The 15981-nt window shown below is 40.2% G+C and overlaps 1 protein-coding gene across 3 annotated transcripts in view; it reads right to left on the minus strand.

Annotated features, from left to right (window-relative positions):
* The window catches only part of ltbp1 (latent transforming growth factor beta binding protein 1), a 131707-nt gene that overhangs the window by 58619 nt on the left and 57107 nt on the right, over positions 1-15981 (minus strand). For 2 of the 3 annotated variants that reach the window (XM_011472800.4, XM_011472798.4), the window contains exon 5: positions 13273-13449. In XM_011472800.4, the coding sequence (XP_011471102.1) occupies positions 13273-13449 (177 nt within the window). The remainder of the gene's footprint in view (positions 1-13272; positions 13450-15981) is intronic. The other variant, XM_011472799.4, reaches the window with a different exon arrangement.

The following is a 15981-nucleotide window of genomic DNA, read 5'->3' on the forward strand; positions in this document are numbered from 1 at the left end:
TTTGATCACAGAATTAAGCTCAGGACTATATGACAATGCTGATTAGATTACTTAGTTGTTGATGAGTTGGTGACAAAATAAATTATAAATTTATAAGAATAGAAGAAAACATAGTGTGACGGGGTTCTTCTCAGCAGCGAAAAAATAGATAACTCGGAAATAAGATGGCCAAGCCAGAAGACTCAAAATTTGAAAAAAATGGGATTTTATTGATCTCCCCAAAAAAAATAACAATCAGACAAAGAATTCAGCTGATTCTGGGAGAGCTTGTTGCCACCACTGCAACAAAGACTGCTCTCCCTCAACTGAGAAAAGTTCACCCCTTATAAAGACCTAGCCCCTCCCGCAGGCCAATTATCCAAACAATTCCTTATAACAACTTACTAGAAGATTCATCAACATAATTCCAAACTTACAGATATTTAACAGAAAAAAACAACAACAGTTGAAATACAGAAACAGGTTTGAAACAAAATCAATTAGACAAGAAGGGGAACAAAGCAAAGAAAAACAACAATTCGGACATGTGAAGTCACTTCCTGTTTCCTGTGGATATAAATGCTGATGTGTCCATGGCTCTGGTTGGGCTATTGGTGGAGGAAAACTTTGATGGTGAGTGAGATTCTGTTTAAAACCAAGTGTGCACCTTTAGAATTAAACGAAACATGAAATGTGAATGATTTGTCCCACAAAACTATAAACGGTTACAGGGCAGGGAGAAAAGAGAAAAAAAAAAGAAACAATTTAGGCTCATGTTTAGGTGCTGTCCTGCACCCTGTGACGCTACTTCGTCACACAGACTGTGTTAAAAATTCTCAAAGCTGTGGATTATAATTTCACATTCAGTGAGTGATGAGTAAAAGATCTTTATAACCCAGATTTGGCTTATTAGCAAGGTCAGTGTTAAGGCCGGAATCGTTTATTTCCCGCTATGACCATCTTTTGATCTATTTTATAAAGTGTTCCCAGTGGTCTTTTCATTATGATCATGCCATTTTTAGCCAACATTAAAAAACCTGTTGTTTTGTTGAGTTGTGGGAAGGACCATTGCATGAATCAACCTTGCACGAATTTCCCTTTCCTGTTAAGAGCTCTGTTTATTTCTCTCTTGCTAACTTACAGCCCCTCATACCACCATCCTAACATTATCGGTGCACAAAAATGGCAATAAAAATTGGTCCTATCCAGCTGTACAGTTTAGAGCCAGATCTCAGCTCCAGCAGGAAAACGAAGACATACATAGATCTGAATGGAGTGGAGCTGTGAGCTTGTGGCCCATCCATTGCATTTTTCTACATCACAAATGAAGATTTTTTTAAACAGTATTTTTTATGTCTACTACAGTTTCACAATGATTTAAATTAAGGAACTCTCAGAAATGCAATTTCAAGCTTATTTTTTCTTCATTTATGTCCTATATCATGAGAAAAAAATGCCACAAAAACATGTTAATAACACCATAAACATTGGTGTGGCTCTTTAAAGTAAGAAGCTAAATTCTAAGATGGAATTCAGCGCTGGTCTGATACACATGACTTGTACCAAGTCTTTCAAATCAAAACAACAATCCTACTCTAATGTTCCCCTTTTTATTCCAAGAATGAGTGCCTGAACCCTAAAGCTGCTGTCCTGTTTCTTTTCTAACCACCTCTGCTCCTGCAGCCTCTCAATGGTTGGAACCTGGTTCTATTAGTCAACAGGATATCTAAAAAGCATTATGACAATGACCTTTGATGCTTGGAGTTTTGGTTCAGAATTAAAACTGCATGTGTTGGTTTTCCACTGGTACGCTTGAAACCAGTAAAATTGTAGGTCCATCTTACAGTAGTGGTGGATCAGCTGGGCATTGTCTTATATAACAGAGTATGAGTAAATCCTCTACTAATTCAGAAAACACTAAAAGTGCTAAGGGTAAGAAAAGCTAAATCGCTCACACTGCCTTTATAATGAAATCCATCAACTCATATTGAAGTTGAGACCGGGCACTCGACTGTGATATTCACTGTTTTATTTCAAACTCAATGTGCTGAATCACAGAGCCTCAGGAGCAAATAAAAGGCAGTGACTGCTGGAATACCAATGTCTAGACCGTATACACAAACACATAAAACCAACGTCAGGGGGAGAGAAGAAATCCAGACGTCCTTTACAGAATAAAGTGCTACACCTGTCTTTCTCCTTAAAAAACACATGATTTGTCTTCCTAATGAAGTCCCCTTCCATACCTCCACAGAAAACCTCCTACTCTCCAAAGTTAAATATTTTTATATTATCAGACCGCAAGCAAATGAGCTGGCAGGTAATATGTTTCTAATAAAGGAAACTGCAGCAGAGGGCCAAAAGCTCTCAGCACTTGGTGAGCCCATTTGCTCACCTGGGGGAGAATGTGCCTGAGGAGCTGCAGAAACACTTCCTGAAACCACTCTCCTGTGACTTAGTCGGGCCAAAAGGAGACACACACCACAGCTTGAATCGCTCAAGTTTTTAAAGGAAGGCATCTTAAAGGCCGACCAGGCATTCCCTAAATACTTTTGACAATTGTCAAACTGTCAATACCCAGAGAAAGTGGCTGGATTGATGGGATTAAAGGCTCATTTCCACTGGTCCATCTCCAATGCGTCTCTATTGCTTGGACACAAAAAAGGCCAACATTCATCGATCAGTCGGAATGTTTGCATCGCCTCCATCATGTCTGTGTCTGATGTTCCTCCCTTCCCAATTCAACGCAAACTTTACACAGGAGTTCTAGTTCCATCCCTTTGACACGTCAATGGCACGGCAAAAAGCCGTAAAAAAGGGAACGGGTCTGGGTTTCAAAATTATAACTTTCGTTGTACTTTGAAAATAAAAAATTATATCATTTTATTTTATATCTAAGGTGACGTGCCCACAGAATAACGCACATTTACACCACGGATAACGCCGCCATCCATTTTCACCATGAAGACAAAAGTTTAATTTTAGAACAACAAAAGCATATCATCCTTTATAACATGCATTTTACAACAAGGACTCAGTGGGGAAGGACAGGACATGGGGCCTGATTGCCCAATTTAGGATGCACTTGACACGGAAGTGACAGGACAAACTAAAAATGGTCAAGGCCTTTGAATAAGACCCGAATCACAAATGCAGAGAAAATGCCAGAAGTTAAGCTTAATTTTTTTAAATGTAAAACTTCCTGACAATAAGGTAAGAAACTCTCCGTAGGTGAGACTGAAAGAACCTGGAAAGAAATCAGTCCAACACCAAGTTTGGCAAAAACTTGCTGCCTCACATTTCTGAGTTAAAAGCATTTTTTGCTGACAGATACCTGAAAACCACCAGCAGCGTCTTCAGCAACAGGAATCTGGTACGAAGGCTTTTTCACTGCTTATTGAGAAAGCATTGAAGCCTGTACTTTCAAATATTATTTCAGTTAAATGTGTAGAGAGCAGACAGCCAGCTATCCAGTGAAAGCCTCAGATCTTAAAGAAGTGTGAAGAGGCCTTCTGTGTGGGCTCACACTCCAAACTTGGCCATCACCGTACAGTCTGTGAGCTGTTTTCTTAGTAATGACCTGGAAAAATGCAACTCTTGGCAAAAAAGATGAACTCTACGCCTGAAGGATGTTCAGTTAGCTTTTTTTTTTTTTTTACTTTGGTTCTTCAAAAGGAAAAAACGATAAATCACTGAAAATTTTTTAAGAACTGAAAAAATACGTTTTATCAAATTTTTTTTGAGTCGCAAAGTACGTTTTTTTTTTTTATTTGAATGAGTTTGAGCTACCAGAAAAAACTATAAACCATGTCTCAGCTTTATATTTTTGGTTATTTTTCAGTTTTCAGGTTCAGTTTTCCATCAACCTACTTTAGTCTGCAGAATTTGAGTCCTTAAAATCCCCACATTGACCAATTCAGCTGTTCTGACTCAGTTAAAAAGGTCAAATTTGTAGTAAAAACCAACAAAATTTCAAAGTTAGAAAAGGGACAACTATAGATAAATAATGGAAAATATCAAAGAGTATACAGAGACACTATATACATTTAAAAGGCAAAAACCTAGCAAGCAATAGTCACTTTTGGTAAAGCATGGGCTTTAGACCCAAAAAAAGCCCAGCATACTCCATCTGGTTCCAGTGGACTAAAAAGAAGCAGACATGGTTTGCTCATAATTAAGAAATAAAGAAGATATTTGTAGTTTAGTTGGTTTAATTAAACCAGAAGAAGATTAAAAAAAAACACAAAAAACTTTGAAATCAGGTTAAATGGCTAAATCAGCCCTTCTTTGGTATGGAAACTAGAGCTTTTCTGATGAAAAGCAGGTTTGTTGTTGATCATGTTGTTCTTTTTAAATGTCAAAGCGAAGTAAGCAAGCTGGCCATAAAAATTCTCCATCCTGCAAAACTTAATCACACGTTTAGAAAATCCTTATTTTTCATCAGTGAAGTCCACCAAGAATTCAGGCTGTTAAAAAAGAGCAGCTGAACAAACATCTTCCAGGAGAGCCTATTAAAGATCTTTCCATCAGGCTCAGGTCTGACAGCTCACAGGACTGTGACAATTCACTTTAGCATAGACCATCAAGAAACTCACTAAATGAAAGAATTAGGAAGATCTCTGTAAAAGTCTACAGTCAGAACAGAGAATCTAGGGCACTTTAGTCTTTGAGACGCCTTTCTTGGGGGTGATTTGTTTATAAATTAATCTTTTTTATTCCTATGTCAGCTTATTTCACTGTTTAAATTCTTGTAAAAAAATATCTAAATTTGAGCAGAAAAAACTTGTCAACTTACTTTTGACTCCACAGCTCTTCTACACATTTGACAGGCGATGGATAGAAAATGAAAACAAATAGTGATGTAAAAGTGTGACATGGACGGACGAGGGTGTTTTTTACTGATTATCTGCTAGAGAGCCCTCAGGTGCCTTACTCATGCCTGCCCACAATGCCTCTGCATGACTCAGAGATAAATCAAATCTCCATGGAAACAAACACATCTGCTTTCACGGGCCATTCTAACTTTCAGCAGCTTCAAATGTTCAGTTTGATTTGAGTTTACAAATCAGTTGCAAAATCAGAAAGTATTTTAAGAATGCAGTCAAAAGAAGAAAATACAAATACTTCTGCATAAATACATGTGTCCATTTTTTTTTGTAGTTTGCATTTGCTGTCAGGTATTCACTGAACAAAAAGATAAATGCAACATTTTTGTTTTTTGCTCCCATTTGTCATGAGATGAACTCACAGATCTAAAACATTTTTTAGGCCCCTTCCCTGGTGGGGGGTACGGGGCCCTCGGCAACGGCGGCCGTGTCCCTTGGGTGCCGGTTTCCTGGGCCCGGTGGTGCTCTCTCCGTGCGGGGGGGGGGTTCACATTACACCTGAGCCGGGGGTGTTCGTGTCCCTGGGGGGTGGGTTCGGGTCCTTGCCCGTAGGCGCTGTGCCCCGTCAAATTTCCAACTGTGGCCGAGCCTGGTCGGGCCATGTTTACAATACCCCTTGTGGGCCCCCCTTTTTCCCCGGGGTGTCCCCCTCCTGGGCGGGGGCGGCGGGCCCCTGCCTTGCTCCTCCCTGGTCCAACCGTGGGCCAGGTAGGTGGCTGCCTGGAGTGCGGAGCGGGTCTCCCTTGGGGGGTCCTGGCTCGTACCTGGGGTTGGGGCGAGGGGGTGCCCGGAACTCCTGGGTGGTGATGGGGTGCTCGTCTGGGGCTATGGGCGCCCTTCTCCGGTAGGGCCCTGCGCTGGGCTCTCCTGGCGCGGTGGGGGGGCTGCTCTCCTGGTTGGGCTGGGGCGGCGCTCTCTTTCCCTCCGTGCCTCCCTGCTCTCTGGCTCTGGGGGCCTCGCGGCGGTCCGGCTGGCCCTGGCCTGGGTGGCGGATTTGGTCACCCGGGGGGCGGACTGTTCCCTGCCTGCTCCCGTGTGGCGTTGGGGGGGGTACCGGCTGCCACTGCTGCTGTGGCGGAGGTCTTGGTGTGGGGATGGCTGGGCACTGTCCTTCCTTCTTTACACATTCCTCCATCCATTTTAGACGAACATAAACACTCACCTGAGCACAGGTGTTATCTCACCTTTGCACTAATAGTTTGCGTGATAGAATGAATGAAATATTTCACGCTAGTTGGTTTTAAGGCATAAATATGCGTGTGTGAACACTATATGTTTTGTGTGCATGTTGACATGTGGGCTTTTTTGCGGCTAGCAGGTGTGTTGATAACATTTGAGTGTGTGTGGACAGGCCCTGCCCTTTTTGTACTACATTTGAACCTTACCGTAATGATAAACAACCAGTAAACTTGTTGCTTTATGCTGCTTCATTGTCTTATCCCCCCTCCCCTCCTATTATCACTCTCCTAACCCCCCCCCCCCCCCCCCCCCTCTCTAACATCCCTCTCTCTTCTTCCCTGCTTTCCTTTTCCGTCCGGTCCAACACCAAAGATTTTCAAACACGGTTGAAATTAATAAAGTTTTGCCTCAATTACAAAAGGGGTTTATTCAGACAGACCTTTGGTTTGTCTGAAGATTAATAACCCCTCTTGTTAAAGTAAAATATGTCTAACACAAGAGGCCGTCAGCTCTCATCTGCCTGCCCAGCTGTTGGACAGGACAAGTTAAAAAAATAAAAATAAAAATAAAAAAATAAAACATTTTCTAGAAACAAAAAATAACCATTTCTCTTAAATGTTGTTCATACATCTGTCTAAACCTGTGATAGCGCACACTTCTCATTTGCTAAGATACTCCATCCAAGTGTGCCATATCAAGATGCCGATTACAGAGCGTGATTATTGCACAGGTGTGCCTTGGACTGGACAAGATTAAAGGCTGCTCTAAAACGTGTTGTTTTGTTTTATTATTTCTGAGAACTCAGAAAACTCATCAATATCTGGTGTGACCACCATTTGCCGCATGCAGTTCAACACATCTCATTTAAATAGAGCTTGTTGTCGAGTGATGCATGGTGGCAGTGGTGTTATGATATGGGCAGGCATATATTTTTGACAAAGAACACAGGTGCAAAATGATAGCATTTTGAATGTAGAGATACCGTGATGAGATACTGAGGTCCATTGTTGTGCCATACATCCAAGAACATCACTTTAGGTTGCAGCATGATAATGCACGGCCCCATGTTGCAAGGATCTGAACACAATTCCTAGCAGCTGAAAACATTACAGTACTTGTCACCCATTGAGCATTTTTAAAATGCACTGGATGGGTCTATATGACAGCATGCTCCATTTCCTGCTAATCCAGGAACTTCCCACAGCCTTTAAAGAGAACTGGACCAACATTCCACAGGCCACAACGACAACCTGATCAACTCTATGCCAAGGAGATGTGCTGCACTACATGAAAAGTAGTTACACCAGATACTGACCTTGTCTGAGTTCTCAGACCCCTTAAAAAACAAGCAGACATGTTTCAGAGCGGCCTTTTATTGAGGCCATTCTAAGGCACATCTGTGCAATAGTCACGATGTCTAATCAGCATCTTGTATTGGCACACCTGTGAAGTGGAATGGGTTATCTAAGTAAAGCAGAGGTGCTCCCTATAACAGATTTAGACAGATTTGTGAGGAATATTTGAGTGAAATGCTTATTTGTGTTTGTGGAAAATATTTCTTTGAGTTCATCTCATGACAAATGGGAGTGAAAATAAAAGTGTTGCCTTCATATTTTTGTCCAGTGTATATTCTGTATGCAGCATCCTTTTTTGTGTAAAATTTGTTATAGTTTAATGCTCTTTATAAAAAAAACTTAAATAAACTTTGTAAATTATGTACAATAAAAATACTGTTGAAATATTTTTTGATTTATTTATGTATTTAGAAATTTGATTTAATTTATTAGTTTTTCCCTTAACTATGTATTATACCAACACATCCAGTATCTCTTATCAGAATATAATTACTGGATTCAAAAAACGTTATCTCTGGGTTGGGAATCAGTATAAGGAGGCTTGTCAGGTTAAAAAGTTAGAGGCGAGTCCCGACACGCTGCTGGGACTTCAGCTTTGTTTCTGCATGTCTGCAACCCACCCAGCAGATGAAATGCTGCAGCGAATTCTGCACAGCTGATCTGCTGCAGGACTGAGCACTCCCCAATGCTTTCAATAGTTTGAACCTGCTTCAAGCCCATTTGAGACTAGACTCATTTGACCGTTCATACAGAAATAGTGACTGTAGTGCTACTATTATGCAATTTGAACAACTTTGTGTGAGATTTGAAACTAAAACCTCATTTGAATTCTTAACCCTCAGTGTGATTGCAGAAGAAACCTGGTAGTCACACTGGGATGTTAGTAACCAGGCGTGTCTCTCCACCGAAGGCTTATACGAGTTACAGTTATTGAGGTTACATCCTTTAAAGATTAAAACTGGGACCAAGAGTCGCTCCAGATTCCTGCCCAGGAGATGAACAGGAGCAACAGAATATTTTAATTTAGGGGAAGAAAGACAGATGAACTTCTCTCTGTACCAGAATATTCCAGACTAAAAACAGAAAGTCTTTGTAAGACATGTTGCACTGCATGAATAGTATTCGAACAATACAATCTCACAGCAGGAAATGTGCACCAGCGGTTGTGCTGAAACAAATATCAAACAATCAATAAAAAAGAACAAAGAGGTGGAGAGGACGAGACCAAAACCCTTACAACAATCTGAGAGACTATGAAAGACAAACTGGGGTTAAAATCGGATAAATGTGAATCTACAAGCTAACATTTTGCTCTAAACTCATAATAACAATAATGATAATATTTAAAGCCACGTTGTATGGCCCGCCCCCTCCTGACCCGCCCTCACTGCCTGAGCGGCTGCTACACACCCCCTCACTCTTCTCTTCTGCCGCTGTCACTCCAGTCAGAGGCGCATGTGACAAATTCCTCAATTTTTTTTTCAAAATGGTGGCCTTTCTTAAGGTTTTATCTCCATAGCAACTATTTTGGCCGCCTGGTGGAGACGAACAGGTCTGTGTAATTTTCAGACGAATCTGCAAAAGTACATTTTGGGGGTTTCCTTGGCAACTGAAGCTTTTCTAAGTAAATCGCTGTGATGTGATCATTTTGTGAGGGGCTCATTCACTATGTCAAAAATTAATTTTGAATTTTTGAGAAAAATGGTGAAAACAATATGGTCCTTGCAGCCCAGGACTGCTGCAGTCCATAATAATAAAAAATATAATGAAAAAGCTGAAATGTCTTAGGCTGCTTTGGCACCAATTCAAGTAACCATATTGGAACTGGAACACACAAAAAAGGACGTACTTCTGCACCATATTCAAGCGACCATGGAGTTCATACTGCCAATCCGCTCAGAAACGGCCAACATAAGATGGTCAACCAGTTTGGCAGCTTCATGAGTAGCTAAAAAGCAGCTTTGCTATTGGACAGGTGAGAAAAGAATTAGCTGCTACATGAGAATGTGAAGTGACTTAAAGCAAAGAGTGAGTCATAACATATTACAGCGGATGGTGATGAATACATGAAGCACTTCTGTGTAAATCTGAGCTGAAACTGCAACAAAGAGTGGAAAAACAACTAAACAGAATAAAAAGGGAGTAAGGGAAAATATAAAACTATATTTGTTGTGTTTAACCCTTGTGCTATCCAAGGCACTTTAACGTTGGGGGTTGGGTCATCTAGACCCACTAGACAGTGCGCTGAACCTTTTTTTCTTCAATGATTTGTGATCTTCACTGGTGTCCATGGATTACATGATATCCTCTTCACCTTTATCCACCTTTGTCATGGTAGGGAGAACACGTCAATGTAAGGGTGGGGTCATCTAAGACAGCACAAGGGTTAAGATAAGTTTTTCCAACAATACTGACATTTTCCCCTCACTTAAATGTAGGCCTACAATTAACTGTTATTTTAATAATTAGTTAAACTTTTCATTATTTTTTAATAGGTTGACCTTTTAGAAAATTCACAACAACTTTGAGCAATACAACTGATGGAAAATCTGGTGTCGATTTTTGTTTTCTTGTAAAATTGTCCGGATTTCCTCACTACTGAGTGCACTATAAGGCGTTTGCCATTTTTTCGGGGTCTTCGAATCTGCAATTAAATATCTAGTGTCCTAGAAATTTTCCAAAAATCTATGCCAAAAACGCATGTGGACTGATGCTCACTTGATTAGCAAATATAGACCACAATGCATTGCCTCAGAACGATTTTTCATTTGAAGAAATGTATGTACATGTTTAAATCATCCACATTTTCATCATAAGAATGCATTGATTTATAGATAGTCTAAATAAAATGTTCATATTAGATTTTGACTTTGGCAAATGGGTGATGTCCTACTGCTGTTTAAAAAAAAGTGAGCATGTGAGAATTCTGTTAAAATCCAGGGCACTCAATAGTCCTGCACTATATAGAATTATAGGGGTTAGGGAGTAGGGAGGGAATTCTGACACAACCCTTTACAACAAACAGTAGCACAAAGGGTCTTGGCCAAGGACCCACACTGGATGACCCTCATTGCAACCCCTGGGAATCGATCCCCAATCAACCCATGTGCCAGTCCTACACCTAACCTCTACAACAGACAAGTGTATTTCAGAAAAACAGGCCTCCGGGAGACAAAATTGAACTTTATTTCTCCCTGTTTTTTTTTTTCTTTTTACACAAACGTAAGCAATGCGACACAGCAATATCACATAGTATCAAAAAATGTCAACATCATCGTTTGTGAGGATGCGTTTTGGCTGTTTTGACAAAAATTTAAATGGGGATTTGAAAATATTTGGGGGTTTTACAGTACACATCCACAGCCCAACTATATGTGTTGCAGCAGCAGCTGCAGCGATATGATTCATACTGAGATGTTTAACATGGAGGTAACATTCTTTGGAGGGTTACGGGAGATTCACTCGGGGGTGGGGGCTAACCCACCGTCTGTGAGTGAGTCCGACATGAATCCATCAGCTTCCACTCCGCCCATCTTCTTACACGTGTTGCATTGGAGGACAAAAGTCGGCAGCTTGTTCAAACGGAGGCAGGTTTAGACAGAGCGTGCAGCTATAAAACAACGCCCATGCCTTCCCCCACACAGAAACAGCTTGATCACCGCCTGAGGTTGCAGTTTATCCAACTGCTGGCTCCAACACAGGCAATGCTCTCAGCTGACAGCCCTGAGGTAGAACCACTTAGACCGGATTTACTCCGCTGATGGTTCAAAATGTGTATTTCTGTTTTATTACACATATTTGACCTTAATCCAAATCATCAAGTTTGTTTACCCAACAAGTATCAGTCTCTGAGCCTTAATAAACCTTATCATTTTATTGGTAATGCGTGTACAATTATCTGCATCAAAGTACCTACCCTTTAGGCAGAAGTTAATATTTTCCAATAATTAGTTGTTTAGGAAATGGGATCAAATAAGGTGATGCTTCTGCTGGTTTCCATCTGGAATAGATGTAGTACTTGAAACCTAAAGCCTTAATGTGAATAGTTTCAGGATTGCAGCTGACTGCTGCTGCCGCATTTCTATGTATCCAGTCAGTGTGCCATGACTATACTGCATCCGCCAATACCAAATATGGAATCCAGTTTTTGAGTCTGATTTTATGTAGAAAGCGCGTTAATTTTATGAGTTAATTTAGATCTTTTAAAAATTCCTTTTTACTAAAATGGAGTGGAAACACTACTCTGTACATTAAAATGTGCTGTGTTTTTTAGTATGTTTTGAAATTTAGAAGGAAATACAGAAAGACAAGTATATAAAAAGAAAATAAAAACAGAAATGAAGACAGCTCAGAAATACCAGACATTCAGTTTTGTGTCGTAGAAATAATTGTTGGAATAAAATGCACAACTCCAAAACCTATTTTTCTGACTTTTAGACAGCAGGAAGATGCCTGGTTCATACCCAAATTCCTCTGAGCAGGAAGATGCCTGGTTCATACCCAAATTCCTCTGAACACTAATGATAGCACAAAGCAATGGAAGCTAAGCTGGAGACAGCAGACCAACTAAAGGGAGCTTTAAATCAGCTGCTGGAATTCTGAGTTTGTTGCAGTGAAAAGAGCAGCTCTGAAGCCCAGGGATTGAGGTTGACACCCTTTAAATGTCTTCAAAAGAAACATTCATGTGGATTTCACTCTGTCACAGTTAGAACTTTCTGATTTGTGGGAATGGTCTTCCCCGTATAACAATCACACCATAAAACAGAGGTAACACAAATTGTAAGCTGTAAATGTTTGCCTCTTTGTGCAAAATGTTTCCTCTGATTCCTACAAAGTTCTTAAATCAGTCGCCTCCAGACAAGGCCGGGTCAAGATCCATTTGTCCACACAACCTTCCAAAAATAAAAGCACAACTTAAATCCATCTGCCATGTTCATTCAAATCTCCCATACTTTGGGAAACTATATTTTCAAACATCAGTGGCACATTTCCGAATATATGTGTAGTCAAAATGATTTAAATTAAAAATGAAAGCAAACATTTTTAAATGCATTTTTGACATGTTTAGCATACATTCAATTCATTTTATTTATAATATAGAACTATTGTCATGTTCTCAAATAAAAAAAGGCTCTAACTGTTTACTTACAGAAATGTTTTTTTTTTAACTCCACTAAAAAACCATTTTACATCGCTCCCGGTGGTCCTGTACACAGCATGCGCCTGCTGTGCTGTGACATCATCAATGAGCAACTTTGTAGTACAAATAACAAAAAATAATGCCATAACGCCACAACGATTATCTATTATGTAAGATATAAAGCGAGGTGTTTCTTTTCATATATTAATGGAGTATGTAGAGGGCTTATCACATGGGACGGTAGAATAAGGTTTATGAACATATTATTGTGGTTTTAATAAGAAATTTGTGGGGGGAAAATTGTCAAAAAGTTTTGGACTGCTCAGAAAATTGTCTTTATGTGTTAAATTGGAGCGCCCTGGACCTGATGTTTTGCTTTTGGGCTAGTTCTGCGTAATTGTTTTAAAGTCGTGTTTTAAGGTCGTAGTTGTTTGAGGTTGGAAGTCTATTAAATTAGGAGAACTTAATAAAGCCACTTTTTAAATTTTATTTTGATCTTTTAATGCACCACAATGTCACTAATTTAGATGAAAACACCATAAAATTAGGCTTTCACAAAAATCATTTGGTTATCTTAAAAATAGATTTATTAGATTAGATAATTATTACAGGTAATGATTAATGACTCACACAAACAAATGAATCGCATGACAGCACTAACATTTCTGTGGCTCCAATATGATATTTAGACAAAAATAAACAGATGAAGATAACGTGTGTGTGCGGGACATACCAACTCTGAAGTTGGGGGCCGTCAGCGTGTCTGTGGTGTGGCCATTCTCACTGATGATGGTGGTGGTGTTTCCTTTCTCGCAGTTGTTGTGACATCTGCTTCCGATGCAGGTTACCTTGCAGATGGTGGGTGTGAAGACCACCTTGATCCTGCCGGTGTGGTTGCCCGCTGCTGCTGCTGAAAGCATGGCGGCAACCAAGAGGACAGGGAGGGAGAGCAAAGAGAGCCGGGTTACTCTTTGATCCATCGGAAAGTGAAGAACTTTCAGGTTAAAACTTGTCACGATCATCTGCCAAAATTCCAGTCAAAACAGCAAGAAAAAAGTGAAGTTTTCAATCCTTGAGAACTTCAGGAAGTGTGTCCTCCTTCAAACTACTGGTGCCTATCTGTTCCTCCTCCCTCCTCTCTGCTCCTAAATCCAGTGGCGCCTCTGAAATGTGAGGAAGAAGAAAGAAAAAAGCGTAGGAGAGGCTGGCAAACAAAACTGGGATTGTGTCCAGTTCTTCATGACAAGTCTCTCAGATGTGCGCTAAGGTCTATTTCAAAACATCAAACAGGAGACACCATCTTCAGCTTCTCGCCTGCTTCCTTCCCTCCTGAGTTACTCCAGTTTAACTTTAGATTCAGCTGCACCGCAAACAAAAAGAAACTTTTAAAAAATCCATTGCTCTCAGGCTGCAGTAACAACAAGAAGAGGTGGCTAAGAGGTGTGCGAGACGAAGAGATTATCTAGTCGTTTCCCTGTCAGCAGCGTCTTCCTCCCCACCCTCAGGAAAGCCAACCCTTTGAACAAAGCGGGAGAAAAAAAGATGACTAAAGGTAAAGACAATGGAGCAGCCTTCACTTTGGTGCCACAGCTTTAGCTCTTTAACGCCATGAACTATATTCACTTCTGTGGACCCTTCAGTGTCTCTGCCCTGTGTGATGGTTCTGGGCATCTGTGAGTCGGGTCCAAACCCCTGTCTCCAGTGCTCAGCCCTTTGTCTGTGCCTGTCAGCTGTTCAGACTCGTGGAGTGACGCCAAGCAGCCGGAGGAATGCTTTCCGAACCACAAAGGCAAGAAAAAAAATCACTGGATATCACGCCCTAGGCAATCCAAACATTCACTAATAGGCGCAAAAATTTACTACTAAAGAGGGATCTAATATAATGTAGTGGTTACGACAGTGCGCCAATAGAAACTGACTTTAAAATACAGCCGGGATCTTTTATGGACCCAAAATTTGGAATCTGAACTGGTTTGTCCTGCTCTCATTTCAGTGGGAAATAAATAAGAAAATAATTTAATTGACACACAGAAAACATAAAGAAGAAGTGGAGTTAGTGCCTTATTTTTGCTAGGCTTGAGCCAAATCCAACAACACTCAAGACACACACTGAACTAAAACGTAATGGAATTAAATCTCTTAAGATTTATTGGCAGCAAGTGCAGAGCTCTTTAAGGTTTCTTTCAGACGAGAAAAGACCTTTGGAGTTTGTTAAATGGGCAAAGAGAAGTGATAAAATATTTGCCTTCATCAGGTTAGGTTTACTTTTAGCCATTCTAAGGAAAGAACCAGAAACTGAAGCAGACCAACTCGTCTGGAAAATGTAACCCGGTTCAACAGCTGCTTACTTATGAGCAATATTGCTTTAATAAACATGAGCTAAAAAAACTCATGAAGGAAAAACTGGCTAGCCCCACTAATCCCATCCATCCATCTATCCATCCATCTTCAATACACAGTTAATCCCTTTTAGGGTCATAAGGTCGCTGGAGCCCATCCTATCAGGGAAAAGTGGACCCTGAACAGGTCACCCATCCATTGCATGGTCCCTACCAGTCTCCTAACCATCATATAAGAACAGAAGTCTGCACATCCACACTGCACCATATTTACTCACTAAACAATTTAAAGCTTTTAATGATTCACGCTTCTTCAAACTGGCTCTTTTCTTATACAGTGTTCCCTCAACAACCCTTCATTACACTTTTCATAGACTTTTCTCAGACAGAAATGAACATTTTTACACTTTTCTTTCTTGATTAGACTCTCAAAGTTCAAACTTGCATAGAAAAATAAGTTCGTTGTTACAGAATTAAAACAAAGATCTCATCACAATTGAAGATTTAGCAAACTTCTGTTCACCTGAACAGAAGACAAGGCACAAAACAGATTGATTGACAAGGTTTACAAGCCGATCAGTATGCAGAACACAGAGCTCTGTTAACCCTTGTGCCATCCAAGGCACTTTAACATTGGGAGTTGGGTCATCTAGACCCACTAGACAGTGCGCTGAACTTTTTTTCTTCAATGATTTGTGATCTTCACTGGTGTCCATGGATTACATGAAATCTTTCCACCTTTATCCACCTTTGTCATGGTAGGGAGAACACGTCAATGTGAGGGTGGGGTCATCTAAGACAGCACAAAGGTTACAAAAAAGCATGTAAAATTGCACTGAAATAATCCACAAAACAGAGAGATCATGAAAGATGAACCGCAAAATAGCAAAGGAGATCTTTATTCATGTTGATTTGATTTTACAAAAAAAAAATAAAATATTATAAACTGGAATGTGACAGCAAAATGTTTTAGTGTGGCAGTTTCTTGGTATTTCCACTAAAGGTGGAAAGAGAAGTCAGTTTTTAGAACATGTCTGTTGGAAACACTGTTGTCAGTTTAGATCAAACTATCTTTTTGTCATCTGTCCACTACAATCAGCAAA

Source organism: Oryzias latipes, chromosome 15 (genome assembly GCF_053564925.1).
Source record: "Oryzias latipes strain Hd-rR chromosome 15, Olatipes_Hd-rR_3.1".
In the NCBI taxonomy this organism is placed as follows: Eukaryota; Metazoa; Chordata; class Actinopteri; order Beloniformes; family Adrianichthyidae; genus Oryzias; species Oryzias latipes.